The sequence below is a fragment of the Rattus norvegicus genome, chromosome 19, assembly GCF_021556685.1.
Source record: "Rattus norvegicus strain SHRSP/BbbUtx chromosome 19, alternate assembly SHRSP_T2T, whole genome shotgun sequence".
Classification (NCBI taxonomy): domain Eukaryota; kingdom Metazoa; phylum Chordata; class Mammalia; order Rodentia; family Muridae; genus Rattus; species Rattus norvegicus.
The window spans coordinates 48,657,990-48,673,107 of NC_141552.1; the positions used below are offsets into that span (position 1 = coordinate 48,657,990).

General features: G+C 39.3%; 1 protein-coding gene across 4 annotated transcripts in view; it reads left to right on the top strand.

Annotated features, from left to right (window-relative positions):
* Ctcf (CCCTC-binding factor) overlaps positions 1 to 15,118 on the top strand; it is a 49,326-nt gene that overhangs the window by 20,050 nt on the left and 14,158 nt on the right. For all 4 annotated transcript variants that reach the window (XM_087595270.1, XM_087595271.1, XM_087595272.1 and 1 more), the window contains 3 exon segments: positions 9,486 to 10,275; positions 10,583 to 10,753; positions 13,429 to 13,562. In XM_087595270.1, coding sequence (XP_087451396.1) covers positions 9,495 to 10,275; positions 10,583 to 10,753; positions 13,429 to 13,562 — 1,086 coding nt within the window. In that variant the 5' untranslated portion in view covers positions 9,486 to 9,494.

Here is a 15,118-nt window from a genome sequence, read left to right on the forward strand (position 1 = left end):
GGTATTTCAGTTTTTTTAGTTCATACTATTGTTTGTTTCTTTTTCTTTTCCTGGGACAGGGTATGTCGTGTATGTGCGTGCGGGGGGGTTATGTGTGTATAGATCTGGATGTCATGGACCAGACTGGGCAGAGCTCAAACTCACCTGCTTCTACCTCCTGAGTGCTGGGATTAAAAGGTGTACACCACCACCAGCTGGCTGTTTCTTGAGACAGGGTCTTATTGTCTGGGCTGGCCTTGAATCAACATTGGCAAGAGTCATCATACCCAGCTTGAGGTCTCCTCCTCTTCCTCCTCCTCCTCCTGATAAGTTTGTTGTAAATGATTTAAATTTCTGCATACCTTTTCTCTAACATCTGTTTATCAAAAATACATACATACGATTTTAAATTTATATTTTAGTTTGTTACATAAAGAATTTGGGGATATGTATATAGAAAATACAAACAGCAAATGTATTAATATGTTTAAAAGTAAAAAAAATACAAATTAGAAAGTAGGGTTTTATTACTGTGAGTAGATACAACTCATTATCTAGGAGAATATTTAATTGGGACTGACTGACAGGTTCAGAGGTTTAGTACATTGTCATGGTGGGGAGCATAGTAGCATGCAGGCAAACATGGTGGTGGAGGAGTAGCTGAGAGTTACACATCTGGATTGGCAGGCAGAAAGAAGATACTGGGCCTGACTTGAACTTCTGAACTCTCAAAGCCCTGTGACATATTTTGTCCAACAAGGCCACAACTACTCCTATAATGCCATTCCCTATGAGTCTTTGGGAGCCATTTTCGTTCAAACACCACATATTAACAAATTGATCAAGATGTAACCAATTTAAAAAAAAAAAACAAAAACAAACAAAAAAAAAAAACAAAACGGGTTGGGGATTTAGCTCAGTAGCAAGCGCAAGGCCCTGGATTATTTGGTCCCCAGCTCCGAAAAAAAAGAAAAGAAAAAAAAAGTATTAAAAAAAAACATAACAAGGTTTATTATGTAGCTTATAAAATAAAAGAAGAGGTTAAAAAAAAGAGTGTACTTGCCTTGGCTGGTTGGTTAAGAGCACTTACAGTGGACCTGGGTTTGATTTCTAGCACTTGCAAGGTGGCTCACAGTTGTAATTGTAGTTCCAGGAGATCACTCTCTGTCTTCTGTCAGCACATGGTGCACAGACATGCACCCAGGCAAAATACCCATATATAGAAAATAAAAATACTTTAAGGCAAAAGAAAAAAAATAAGCTTTTTTGAATAGGAGTTTTTCTATATAAGCATTCTACTCATTGCAAATAAAATTTCATCCATGTTTCCTTTGGTATAAGCCAAGGACATGGTGCCAAAATCCTCAATGAAAGCAGTTTTGTGAGGGATAGGACTATGTGGCCTATGTATGTCCAGCTTTTATTAGATGGTCTGGCTTAAGTCTGGGATAAAGCCTGGGGTAGAATATTAAATTCCACAGGAAGATCAAGTCAGATAAGGACAGAAAAGTCCCTTTTGGATTTACCCATTAACAGTCATTGTTTGCCTCAGAGCCATTCAGTAGAATTCTAAGCAATAAAAACCAAATTGCTGAACTAAGAGGTGGAAGAGAAGGATTAGAAACAGCAGATGTGGGGTTGGGGATTTAGCTCAGTGGTAGAGCGCTTACCTAGGAAGCGCAAGGCCCTGGGTTCGGTCCCCAGCTCCGAAAAAAAAAAGAACCAAAAAAAAAAAAAAAAAAAAAAGAAACAGCAGATGTGGAGTCAGGCATAAAAAATAACCTGACAAAGACTATACAGTGAAATGAGGTTGAAGATGAGATATTTGGACAGCATAGAGATTTCTTTATTTCTTCTTTTTTTTTTTTTCTTTTTGCCAAGAGAAAGATAAAGGCGATTGATCTAGTAGACTGCCTGAGGGATCTATAGTTAGGTTATGACATAAGAGCATGATATTTCAGGTGTCTTCTGTTAGAGTTATGTCCTTGCATCCACTCTCTCAAAGGTCAGAAAAATAATTGAACCAGTTTTCCTTCTAACCCTTCACCCCCAAGTGTCTAAAATCTCACTTGCTCAGTCCAAATGAAGTTCCTCCTTCCTCTTCTGTCTAGAAGTTGATGAAATGATGGTTTATTTGCTAATTTTTTTTTCCTTAAAAATTGTTTGAGCTGGATGTGGTGGCACATGTCTTTAATCCTAGTGCTCTGGATGCAGAGACAGACAAATCTCTGCTACAGAGTTCCAGGACACCTAGGGCTATTACATAGAGAAACCCTGTCTCAAAACTTGTTTTATTTTCAAACAGGTCCTATGCAGCTCGGTATGATGATATGAAACTGTAAACTTGAGACCTTTCTATGTGAGGATGACCTTAATTTTTTTTAAGCTATATTATACTGGGATTATGCTGTATACCATGATACTTTTCATGGCTACTGGGGATCAAACCCATGGTTTTGTTTGCCTCGGCAAGAACTTTACTGGCCAAGCCATATCAGTAACCCCTCTTTTTATTTCATTTTTCCACCATGATGATAGAAGATATAAGAATCTGGTCTGAGAATACCATTGTGATAGGGATTATTACGGAATCGTAGAGCGGCAGAGAGCCTCTCATAGGTACAAGGCCCTGGATTCTATTCCAAGCACTGCCACAAAAGAAAAACAAAACCCTAATTGCCGAAGAAACAATGTTATCATTTTATAGTGATACTGCAACCCCCAGAGTAGAACTGTTTAACCAAATAATTTTTCCCTTATGTTGAAGGCAACAGTCTGCCTTTCTTTCTTTACCCAGTGCCTTTGAATTGAGAAAGTAATGTGTGTGTGTGTGTGTGTGTGTGTGTGTGTGTGTGTGTGTGTGTGTGTGTGTATGTATGAAAGTAGCCTTTAGGGGGGTGTGTGTGTGTGTGTGTGTGTGTGTGTGTGTGTGTGTGTGTGTATGAAAGTAGCCTTTAGGCTCTGAAACAGATTGCTCTCAGAGACGTAGGGAAAAGACCCATGACAAGGAGCAGCTACAGAAAGAAAGAAGATAAATGTCCTAGGCCCCCTTTTTACTAGTATCATTCCACAAAAGAGGTTTAGTAACACCAATGAAAGGTGTGGTGGGCATAAACAAGGAAGATGGGAGAGAAGAGAGATTTAAGCAATCAAGATGAAAGCAGGAGTCAAGAAAGGGAGGAGATGGATTAGAACTGTTAAAAGGAACAGGGCAGCTAGGAGAGTATTCCCTCCAGGGAGTAAAGGAAAGAAGCCAGGGACTGTTGGGCTAGCTATTGATTCAGAGGAGGGATTCACTTCTGGAGAAAGCTAGAGGAAGGGATATGCTGCTCAAAGAGATGCACTGAGATTTCTAAGCACAGGTAGGTTGCTTTTTCCTTTTATGTGATATTTCTCTAGAAGCTGTTGCTTTAAGACTTCGGTAGATGCCAATGCTCATGGACTGTAAATCATGTGTTCTTTTCATTGAGTACTGTCGGCTCAACTCCTTGGCACACAATTGTTTTTAATTTGTGTTCGTTTATATGTTATTTTTTTCTACGTGGTATAATTCTGTTACTTTTATATAGGATTTTTATGTAGTATTTAATGGGTTTTTCTTTTTTTTTTTTTTTCTTTTTTTCAGAGCTGGGGACCAAACCCAGGGCCTTGTGCTTGCTAGGCAAGCACTCTACCACTGAGATAAATCCCCAACCCCTTTAATGTTTTAAGTTTTCAGATTTACAGTAGGGACTTTTTTTTTCTAGGTTCAAATTATGTGCTACAAAACCCTAAAAAAAGATGTTACAGAAAAAAGTTTTTCCTTGACTGTTGATTTGATTTGTTTATAAAGAAACAGGGTATCATATAGCCCAGGCAAGCCTCAGCTCACAGTAAAGAAGGCTTACCATTAGTTCTGATCTTCTCTCTTCACCTACTGTGTGTGCTACTATGCGGACTCCTCCTTCCTTTTTTTATGGGTTATTTATTTAAATAGTCCAGATAATGTAGTGATTCTCTGGCAGGGCTACCATTAAAGAATTAGTATCTTTTTTTTTTTTTTTTTTTTAGGAGCTGGGTACCGAATCCAGGGCCTTGCGCTTGCTAGCAAGCTCTCTACCACTGAGCTACATCCCCAACCCCATTAGTATCTTTTCTAATGGTGTCTGTAACATAAAAAGGGCCTTTTCTCTGTTCCCTAACTTCAACTATTTGTATTATCTCTCTTGTTTGCTGTGATACTAACTTTGGAGGTTGTATGATCTGGAAAACTCTTTAAAAATAGTCATAGCTGGTGAGGACATGGTGACACACTCACCTTTAATCCTAGCACTCAGGAAAGGAGGCAGAGGCTGGTGGTTCTCTATGAGCTCCAGAGCTACACGGTGACAATTCCAGTCCCCTGGAAACCAAGGCAGAATTAGGCTGGCCTGACTACCAGGTAACACCTGTCTGGAATAAAGAAGGAAAGAAGAGTGGAAGCTTAGTGTTAAGTGGCAGGTCCTGATTGTTGGGTGGGGTGAGCCCAAAGTTCTGCGTTTCAAACAAATGTCAGAATTGTCCCAGTGTTGTTGGACCTCAGACTTTACTTTGAGCAACACAGTTGCCTAGTCATGGGTTCTAGTGTTGGTGTTGAACTTTCTTTTTTTTTTTTTTTTTAAAGATTTATTTATTCATTTATTATATATAAGTACACTGTAGCTGTCTTCAGACACACCAGATCTCGTTACAGATGGTTGTGAGCCACCATGTGGTTGCTGGGAATTGAACTCATGACCTTTGGAAGAGCAGCCGGGTGCTCTTAACCGCTGAGCCATCTCTCCAGCCCCCGGTGTTGAACTTTCATAATCAGAAATACTAGATCTTATAAAACTGTGGCATACTAATGCTTGGAAATTTTAAATTTACATGTACATTATAAAGTTCCTTGACCCCCTACCTTTTACAGTAACATTTTGTTATATTTGTCTCCATTCTGGTAAAATATTGTATTTATTTAACCTGGTGGTGATGGCACCTTTGGGGAAGCAGAGGCAGGTGACTCTGAGTTCCAGGCTAGCCTGGTCTGCAGAGCTAACTCCAGGACAGCCTAGGCTGTCTCAAGAAAACAAAAACAAGGGGGCTGGAGAAATGGCTCAGAAGTTAAGAGCACCGACTGTTCTTCCAAGGTCCTAAGTTTCAATTCCCAGCAACCACATGGTAGGTCACAACCATCTGTAATGGGATCTGATGCCCTCTTCTGGTGTGTCTGAAGACAGCTACCATGTACTCATGTACATAAATCAATCTTTAAAACAAACAAAATAACCCTATTGTATTTGTTTTGCTCTTAGATATTTAGAGCAGAGGGTAATAAAAGCAGATAACAGCAATGCAAACCAAACTGGCAATCTAGGAAATTTTCCATCATCCTTGTCTTTATTCCACATATGGTGGACTTTGTTGAATTGGTCCAAAAATAAAAGTTGCTATATTGAAGGTATGGGTCAGTGGTAGAAGTCTTGCCTAGAGTGTGGGTAGGGTGCTCTAGGTTCAATCCTCAGCACCACTGATGAAATAACTAAGGGGGGGGGGAAGCACACATGTATGCACACTCTTCAAGCCTGGCCTCACAGTTTTTGCTTTTATTTTAAATTTAAGTGTGTGTGTGTGTGTGTGTGTGTGTGTGTGTGTGTGTGTGTGTTTGAGGCAGTATGTTGCATGACTTTACCTCAAGTGACTTGAACAGATGTTCAATTTGAATTCTGTGAACAAACCAATTTGTGAGTTTATTGGGTTTACTTATAGGAGCATGGATTACTCAGCTGTGTGACCAAAAGGCCCACCATAGAACAGGAGTTCCCTGCCCAATTTTTGAAAGCAACTCTGTTGAAAAGTGTGTGTGTGTGTGTGTGTGTGTGTCTGTGTGTCTGTGTGTCTGTGTCTGTGTCTGTGTCTGTGTGTCTGTGTCCTCTGCTTCCCAATAATTGTGTGCTTTAAGAGGGAATTTGTGAATCTTTTAACTTTCTAAGGTTCTTCAGCTATTAAATTTCATGAACTTCCTGAGGCTTATATTTTCCTTAGCTTCCTTTGTCTTCTGAGATTCCATATCTGTCCTGGATAGAACGTTTCAATTGAAAAAAAAAAAAAGATATATGACTGTTTTTTAAAATAGCTCAGGTTAGCCTTATACCCAAGGTTGCTATATACCCAAGGCTGACTTCAAATTTCTCCTACTCTCTTTCCTCTTTCTCTTGAATGGTAGGATTATAGTGTATATCACCATACCCAACTATTTGAGGCATTGTTCAGCACAAAGTCATGTGCTTTATCTTATTAGCATCCATATAACAACAAAGTTGTGGCCTCAGGAAACTTTACTGTCTTAAGAATGAGCTAGATCTGAAGAAAATGGGGAGGACACAAGGAACAGGACAAGGAGGGAGAATAAGACATGGAGAGGAACAGTGTTTGGATAAAAATACAGTTTCTTGTAATAATTGGTTTAATTGTTTTTGTTGTTGGACATATTGTTTTGTCTCAAGACAGGGTCTCATTATATAACCTTGGCTGACCTGGAACTTAATGACTGTGTAGAGCAGCCTGATCTCAAATTTACAGATACAGCTGCCTCCCAAGTCGAGGATTTAAAAGTTGTGGACTAATACATCTTTCAGTTTGGGTGAGAAGGAGGGGGGCAGTACTGGGTTGAATGTAGGGCCTCATTAGTACTGGACAGGTGCCTTGAGTGTGAGCTGTATTCTCAGTCTTCTTTTCTTATTTTGATGCAGGGTTTCATAACATTCCAATAGTAATTTTATATGCATTTGCTTTTGACATGGTCATGCTACTTTTCTCCAAGCCTACCTTTATTTTACCTTGAACTCTCATCCCGAATCAGGCCATGGCTATTTATTTCTCTGTAGATTTTGCTGGCTCAGATACAGTGCCTGCACAGGGGATTGATGAACTGTGTCTCTAGTAAAGTAGCAAGAGCTTCATTTGAGACTGGGCCAAGAACATAAAACACTTTAATTTAAGGTTTTTTTTTTTTTTTTTTTTCTTTCGGAGCTGGGGACTGAACCCAGGGCCTTTTGTGCTTGCTAGGCAAGCGCTCTACCACTGAGCCAAATCCCCAACCCCACATAAAACACTTTAAATTGTTGTTGTTTAGGGATAACTCTCTGTGTGTGTGTGTGTGTGTGTGTGTGTGTGTGTGTGTGTGTGTGTGTGTGTGTGGTTTTTGTTATATAGTATTGCTTTAAATTAGATGCTTTCAGACTTTACTATCTGCTAGGTTTTTTTATTTTTAGATTTATGTGTATGGGTGTTTTTCCTGTGGGTATGTATGTATTCCAATCACATGCTTGGTGCCTCAAGAGGTTAGGAGTTTCATCCCCTGGAACATTAGTTAGAGCCAGTTGTGAGCTCCATCTGAACCTAGTTTTCCGAAAGAACAATAATACTCCACTCTCACCAGTTTTCTGTTAATTTTAAGTATAATCCAGAGTCTTGATCAGTTTTGATCAGTTTTGGAGTTTTTGGTTTTGATTGACAAGATTTATAATGTAGGTTAATTTTTTTTTCTTCCATCCAAGAGGAAACTATCTGTTGAATAACCATTGATGGATACCTAATTTGTTCACTAAGGAGGTGGTTGGGGGGGGGGGGAGCCATCTTTCCAGCAGCTCCCTATTTACTCTTGAAGTTTGTTTGTTTGCTTTGTTTTTTATTTTAATTAAGTCTTAGTTATTTAGTTGGTGTGTGTGTGCACATGGGCATGCCACAGTACATGTGAAAGTCAGAAGAAAATTTGTAGGAGTTGATTCTCTCTATTACATAAGTCCTGGGCATCAGACTTGGGTCATTAGGATTAGTAGCAAGTACCATCATCTCTGAGTCATCTTGCTGACCTATTATTTTACTCTAGGTACTACCAAGATTTAAGAGACAGAAACTGTTGATAGGCGTGGTAGCGAGACAGGCAGACCTCCCCAGCAGTGTGATTACAGGCACATACCACCATGCCCAACTTTCCAGGCGGGTGCTGGAGATGAAAACTCATGGCTTCATGCCTTCTCAGAAAGTACTTCACCAACTGAGCCATCTTCCCTAGCCCCACACAATAAAGCTTTCTGAAAAATGGTATGACAAAGTATGATTTTTTAAGGGGAGAATTTAGGAAAAACAGCAAGGCATGGGACTAGGAGTGTAGTTCAGTGAGGCCTAGATTTGACACCCAAAGCCATTTAAAAGCAAGGAAAGTCTCTTCTAGTGCATGATAAATAGAGTGTACTTTTTTGGTTTTAAGACAAGGTCTCATTATAGATCTAGCTGTTCTAGTCTAGCCTTAAACTCAATGATTTCCTTGCCTCTGCCTCAACAGTTCTGGGATTAAAACTGTGTATCACCAAGCCCTACTCCCTATAATGTATTTTTTTAAACTAATTTTTAATTGGAAGGAAAAAGTAAATATATTTGTGTTTAACATTTTGAAATGTGTGTACATTGAGGAATCATTAAATCTAACGTGTTGTGGTAAGAGAAAGTAAGTATGTAGAGTGCTAACTATTGTCTGCATGTCGTACAGAGGCTATCTTAAACGTTATTCTTCTGACTGAAAATTTTAATTCTTTAAGGCACTCCAAATAAGTAAGTTTTAAACTAGCTTTACTGGTAATTTTTAATATAATTAAATATCCAGAATAAAAGTTTCTAATGTCTAGTGTCTCTTTTTTTGTTGTTTATGATTGGGTATCATTGTATGGCCAAACTAGTCTCAAACCTCATCTTCCAGCCTCAGTTGTGCAAGTGCTACTTTTCTAGTCATGTCCGGCAGTACCTAGCTCTGGTAGTTTGTTTGGTAGAAGATTGACCTGTGCCTTGTATGATTGACCTGATGCCATTAATAACATCCTATCCTAATAAGGATAATAACAACTAAAAAATAGCCTTAGATTTTGCCAACTATCTCTGGAAGCTAAGTTCTTCAGTTTGAAAACTTGAGCCTGTAGGTTGTTGCTTCAACTTTTCCATGTTTTTTATTTTGGCAGTTTATTTGCATAAAAAACCAAAATTAGCATTGTAGTGTTTCTCTTAGACTAAACTTTACTTCTGCAGTGTATTTTAACACCCACTCTCACCAGTTTTCTGTTAATTATAAGTATAATCCAGAGTCTTGTCAGTTTTGATCAGTTTTGGAGTTTTTGGTTTTGATTGACAAGATTTATAATGTAGGTGAATTTTTTTTTCTTCCATCCAAGAGGAAACTGTCTGTCGAATAACCATTTATGGATACCTAATTCATTCACTAAGGAGGTGGTTTGGGGTGGGGAGGTAGGTATTTTGATTTTTAGAGACAGGGTTTTACTGTGTAGGCCAGGATGGCCTTGAACTCAGAGATCTGCGTGCCTTCACCTCCTAAGTGCTGGGATTAAAGGTGTGTACCACTACCACCTGCCACCCAAAAGTTTTTAGTTTAAAATGTGTATGCTTTTATTTGGGCAAACCATATCATGAATAACAATTTGTGTTCTCCCTTAATAAAGGAAGGGGAAATGGAAGGTGAGGCGGTTGAAGCCATTGTGGAAGAGTCTGAAACTTTCATTAAAGGAAAGGAAAGAAAGACTTACCAGAGACGCCGGGAAGGGGGCCAGGAAGAAGATGCTTGCCACCTACCCCAGAACCAGACAGACGGGGGTGAGGTGGTCCAGGATGTCAACAGTAGCGTACAGATGGTAATGATGGAACAGCTGGACCCTACCCTTCTCCAAATGAAGACTGAAGTAATGGAGGGGACAGTGGCTCCTGAAGCAGAAGCTGCAGTGGACGATACCCAAATCATAACCCTGCAGGTTGTAAACATGGAGGAACAGCCCATTAATATAGGAGAACTTCAGCTTGTCCAAGTACCTGTTCCTGTGACTGTACCTGTTGCTACTACGTCAGTAGAAGAACTTCAGGGGGCTTATGAGAATGAAGTGTCTAAAGAGGGCCTTGCAGAAAGTGAACCGATGATATGTCACACCTTACCTTTACCTGAAGGATTTCAGGTGGTAAAAGTGGGGGCCAATGGAGAAGTGGAGACACTAGAGCAGGGGGAGCTTCCTCCTCAGGAAGACCCTAGCTGGCAAAAAGACCCAGACTATCAGCCACCAGCCAAAAAAACAAAGAAAACCAAAAAGAGTAAACTTCGTTACACAGAGGAGGGCAAAGACGTGGATGTGTCTGTGTATGATTTTGAGGAAGAACAGCAGGAAGGTCTGCTGTCTGAGGTTAATGCAGAGAAAGTGGTTGGTAATATGAAGCCTCCGAAGCCAACAAAAATTAAAAAAAAAGGTAAAATGAATTTATGAACTCATTAACCCATGTAATGAACTCGTAAACCCATTTGGGGAAAAGGATATAACAACAGCTTGTGTGCAAGTGCTTTTTTTTTTTTTTTAAACATCTAGTGGGTGCCATGGCTTAAATCCAAAAGAAGGGTTTTATTTGTGTTTTTAAGTCCTCAAGAGAAGTAAAACTGTGAATTAATTTCTTCTTAGATTGACTTTGATTATAAAAAATTAAGAGAATATAATTATAGTTTAGGACTAATCTAAATACTGAAGCACTGTAACAAGTCCGTGTTTTGTTTTGCATATAGGTGTAAAGAAAACATTCCAGTGTGAGCTTTGCAGTTACACGTGTCCACGGCGTTCAAATTTGGATCGTCACATGAAAAGCCACACTGATGAGAGACCACACAAGTGCCATCTCTGTGGCAGAGCATTCAGAACAGTAACCCTCCTGAGGAATCATCTTAACACACACACAGGTGCTAGATATTAATGTGGGCTACAGCATAACAAAGGTTAAAACATGGTTTTTAATCCAAGATTACTTCAATAGGAAGTTGAAGAGTATTATTTTTGTTCCTTCTTGAAATCTGCCGTTTTTTCTTGACATAATTCATAAAAGATTTTAGCATTACATTGCTGAGGATTTAACAGTGACAAGAAACGAGACCCAAAAGCCCAAGGCAGTCAGTGAGAAAGAACACTAGAAATAGAAGTAAAAATCCTACCTACAATAGAACTATGGCTTTCTTTTCGTTTCTTGTTGTTTCGTCTCAAAGAAGGTAGGTTGTTTACAGCTTAAGGGTACAAACGTATACGTACCATTCTCAAAGTTCATTTATTTGTTCAAATATAAAATATTCTTTAATATCTTCAGTATTCATGTTGCATATGGCCAGATTCCAGTGATGTGACTGCATTGTCGACTTCTCTTAGATTTTTTGCTGGCAAGTTTGAATATTTGTGTGAACTTGACAGAAGCTGTAGAGTTATCTACCATGTAGATCCCTTTCTTAATGAATTATTCATAAGGCAGTGTTCAGCCCATTGTAGGTAGTACCACACCTAGGTCATAGGGTTTATAAGAAATCAGACTGAGCAAACTAGAGGTAGCACTCCGGTAAGCATAGTTCCCGCCCTGACTTCTTCAACAGTGGAGGGTGACCGGAGTGAGAGTCAAGATGAAATGAACCCTCTCTTCTTCAAGTTGATTTGGTCATAGTGGGATTTTTTGTTTTGTTTTGTTTTAATCATAGCAGTAGAAACCCTAAGATAACTCTCTCTGCAGGCTTTTATCTTTTTGCGTAGGTATTTGGTTGTAAGTCCTCTGACCCAATTTTTTATGGAGACTAGTTTCTTCCCATATTCTCTACTTCTTTCAGAGTAGGCTTTCCTCTATTTTTATGTTCTGTCTTCATTTAAAATGGTGATTGTTGGTTTTGATTTGATATACTAGTTGTCATATTAAATTAGTTGTCTTGCTTTACATGTCAAAAGATCAGTTAGTGGATTGTCTATTACTTTATAAGTAGTGTGCTGTATAGTAGGATATTCTTAGCCATCTAGTCACTTTTATAGCGCGCACACACACACAAATGCATCTAGTACTTTAAAGACACTGTATTACCCTTTGATAGGATTTGTCAGTGTGTATGTACATTGACGTGAGTACTTTGTCTTAGACTGTACTTAAGCTTTGAAAAGTTCATTCTGTGGTTATCCAGAATTGGTTTGGTAAACACTTATTCATCTAGTTAACTGAGCCTACAAAAGTCAAATACATAAACACTCCAGTGCTGCTTCCTGATGAAGAGTGAGCTTTTCACTTTCAGATGTGCTTATATTACATTCTAGGGGCACTCTTTGGATTATTTGGTTTGCTAAGACAACGTCTTTCTACATAGCCCTGGCAATCCTAAAACTTACTACGAAGCTAGGTTGGCTCTGAACTCAAAGAGACCTATGTGTGTCTTCCTATGGTTCTGGGATGAAAGGCATGCACCACAGTGCCAGCGCCTAGTGGGCACTCTTCCTGTAAAGCTATAGTAAATGAAAACCAATTTGGTGACCATGACCTTGAACAGAGAAACGTAGTGGTCATGTAGTGCAGCCTGATGGGAAGGGACCCTGTCCCACAGCAGTGTACAGTTGGACAGTTGTCATGCTTTTTCTCCCAGAGGCAGAACTCTTCCCCCCAACCACAAAATAATGCTAGGTAAAAACCAAAAGTTACTATTTTAATTACCTTGTTCCTGAGATTAATGCTGCTTTCCTTCCCTTGATAATTGTTTTATTTTTTCTGTGCCACCAGATTGTATATACGCTTCATAGAAAGAATTCCTCCATTCTCTCCTAACTCAGTGGTACTGAGGAAACAAATTTAATTAGTGAATAAGCATTCCTTTCCATTTCTTAGTTACTATAATTTTTCCATCAGCACTTCCCTGTTTATACTTCATCGTTTTTAGTTACTTTTGTAGAGTTGTTCATGGTGTTTTATGTCTGTAAACCTAAACACTTGGGAGGCTGGGCACTAGGAATAAGAGTTTAAGGACAGTTCTGGGTTCTATGTTTATATATTGAGACCTTACCTTTAAAAGAAAGAGAAAAAAAGAAAGAACAAAGAATAATTTCTGTAGGTGTCTATTCTCATTCTTGACATTATGATTTTTTTAATTATAATCTGTTTTGGTCGGGGGAGGTGTTTAGAGAGACAGAGTTTCAATGTAGCCCTGGCTGGCCTGGAACTTAGTATGTAGACCAGGCTGGCCTGGAACTCAGACCACCCCCTGACCTTGCCTCTGCCTCCCAAGTTCAGGATTAAAGGCATGCACCACCACTGCCTGGGTTTGTTGTTGTATTTAGTAAGGACTAAAATACACTGGAATTTCTTTTAATGGTTGGGTTCTTAGTAACCAGTATATTTACAAAAAGGAATAAGAAGGATTTTTCTATTCAAAGGCCATAGAGTCAAGTAATTAGCAGAAACTAAAGTTTAGCATGCATTCTTAGGGACTAGTGATGAAAATTTGTCCAGGGCTCCCTGTAACTAGTAGAGCTATTTTCAGCTTATGCAGTAGCTTTGAGCCATACATTGAATTGAACCCTGTCATGTAATGTGCCATTAATTCCTGCTATTCCCTCCTTCCTTTAGGTACTCGTCCTCACAAGTGCCCCGACTGCGACATGGCTTTTGTGACCAGTGGAGAGTTGGTGCGGCATCGTCGTTATAAACACACTCATGAGAAACCATTTAAGTGTTCCATGTGTGATTATGCCAGTGTAGAAGTGAGTGTCTAGTTCTTTATCATTGAGAGCTTTCTTAGACCATGGCAGTAGGCTTTTTTTGTTTGTTTTAGGGGGACACCTATTCCAAGACTAAACATGCTAGTGCATGCCTTTAATCCCAGCACTTAGGAACCAGAAGCAGATGGGTCTCTGAGTTCAAGGGTAGCCTGGCCTTCACAGTGAGTACCAGGACAGCCAGACTTATAAAAAGAGACCCTCCCTCAAAAAAATAAATAAAAATACCAACTCCATATATTTTGAAGATATAACTGTACCCAAGGCATTTACAAATGGGAGGTTTGATGTGTATTCCTTTAATCCTAGCATTGGACAGTCTGAGAATTGTGAGTTTGAAATTACCTTGGACCAGATACTGAGTTTGAAACGATCTGGAATATAGTTAAGAACCTCTCTTAACTATAATAATGAAGGTCTGGGGTTGGAGCTGTAGATCAGTGCTTGCCAAAAAGCAGCATTCACGAGGCTCTGAGTTTGATTCCCATCACTTAGGGGGAGAAGGGGTGTAGGAATGATGATTGGCTTTATTATTTGAATCTACCCTGTTGCCAGAATCGGATAAGAATACTACTAAAGGGAGAGGGGAGTTATACGACGTTAGTAAGCAGCCAAATCAGATATTATACTGAAAAATAAGTGGTTAAATATCTCCAAAACAAGACGAATTCAGCAGTTGTGTATATTACTTTATAGGAAGCTGGAAGAGGGACAAAAAAATTCAGTTCTCAGTATATATAAAGTTCCAACAAGACTAGGGATAAGCCAAAGCAAATCCCTCTTAATTAACTGTGAGTCACTGAAGTGATCCATCGTGCCTAAAACCTCAGCAGTCGGGAGGTTGACGCAGGTAGAGTGCTGCAAGCTCTAAGCCAGCCTAAGCTATAGAAACCTTGTCTCTCACCCTCATCATCATCATCATCACCGTCTAGGGTCTTAATGCTACTGTTTCGTTGTATTAAAAATTACAACTAATGGAAGAATAAGTATTTTATAAGTAGACTTTTTTTAATTGAGACAAAGTCTAACTACTTATGTATACCAGGCTAGCCTGGAGCTCACAGAATTCTGCCTGCCCCTGCCTCCTGAGTGTTAGGATTAGAGGCCTGTTCCTCCACACCCAGCTGTTTGGTTTTTGTTTTTTTGGTTTTTTCCTATTGTTCTATTTGGGTTGGGGGAAGGGATGCTTTCTGCTACTCCTTGACTCTAGCAGTTTTTCTTTCACCCTGTGGACCTTGAGGTTGAAACTCTGTCATCAGCAAATGATTTACTCAGTCATTTTGCCAGGCTTTAAAATGTCATTCCTTAAAGATTTTTATTTTTTATTTATTTTAGAGAATATCCAGCAGTAAAAGACATTAGAATAGGATGAATTCAGTGAATAGAGACCAAACATAAAAGAAGTATGGGCCAAGCAGTGGTGGTGCACACCTTTAATCCCAGCACTTGGAAGAGGCAGAGACAGACGGATCTCTATGATTTTTGAGCCCAGCCAGGTCAACAGTATATGTTCCAGGATAGCCAAGGCTGCACAAAGAAAC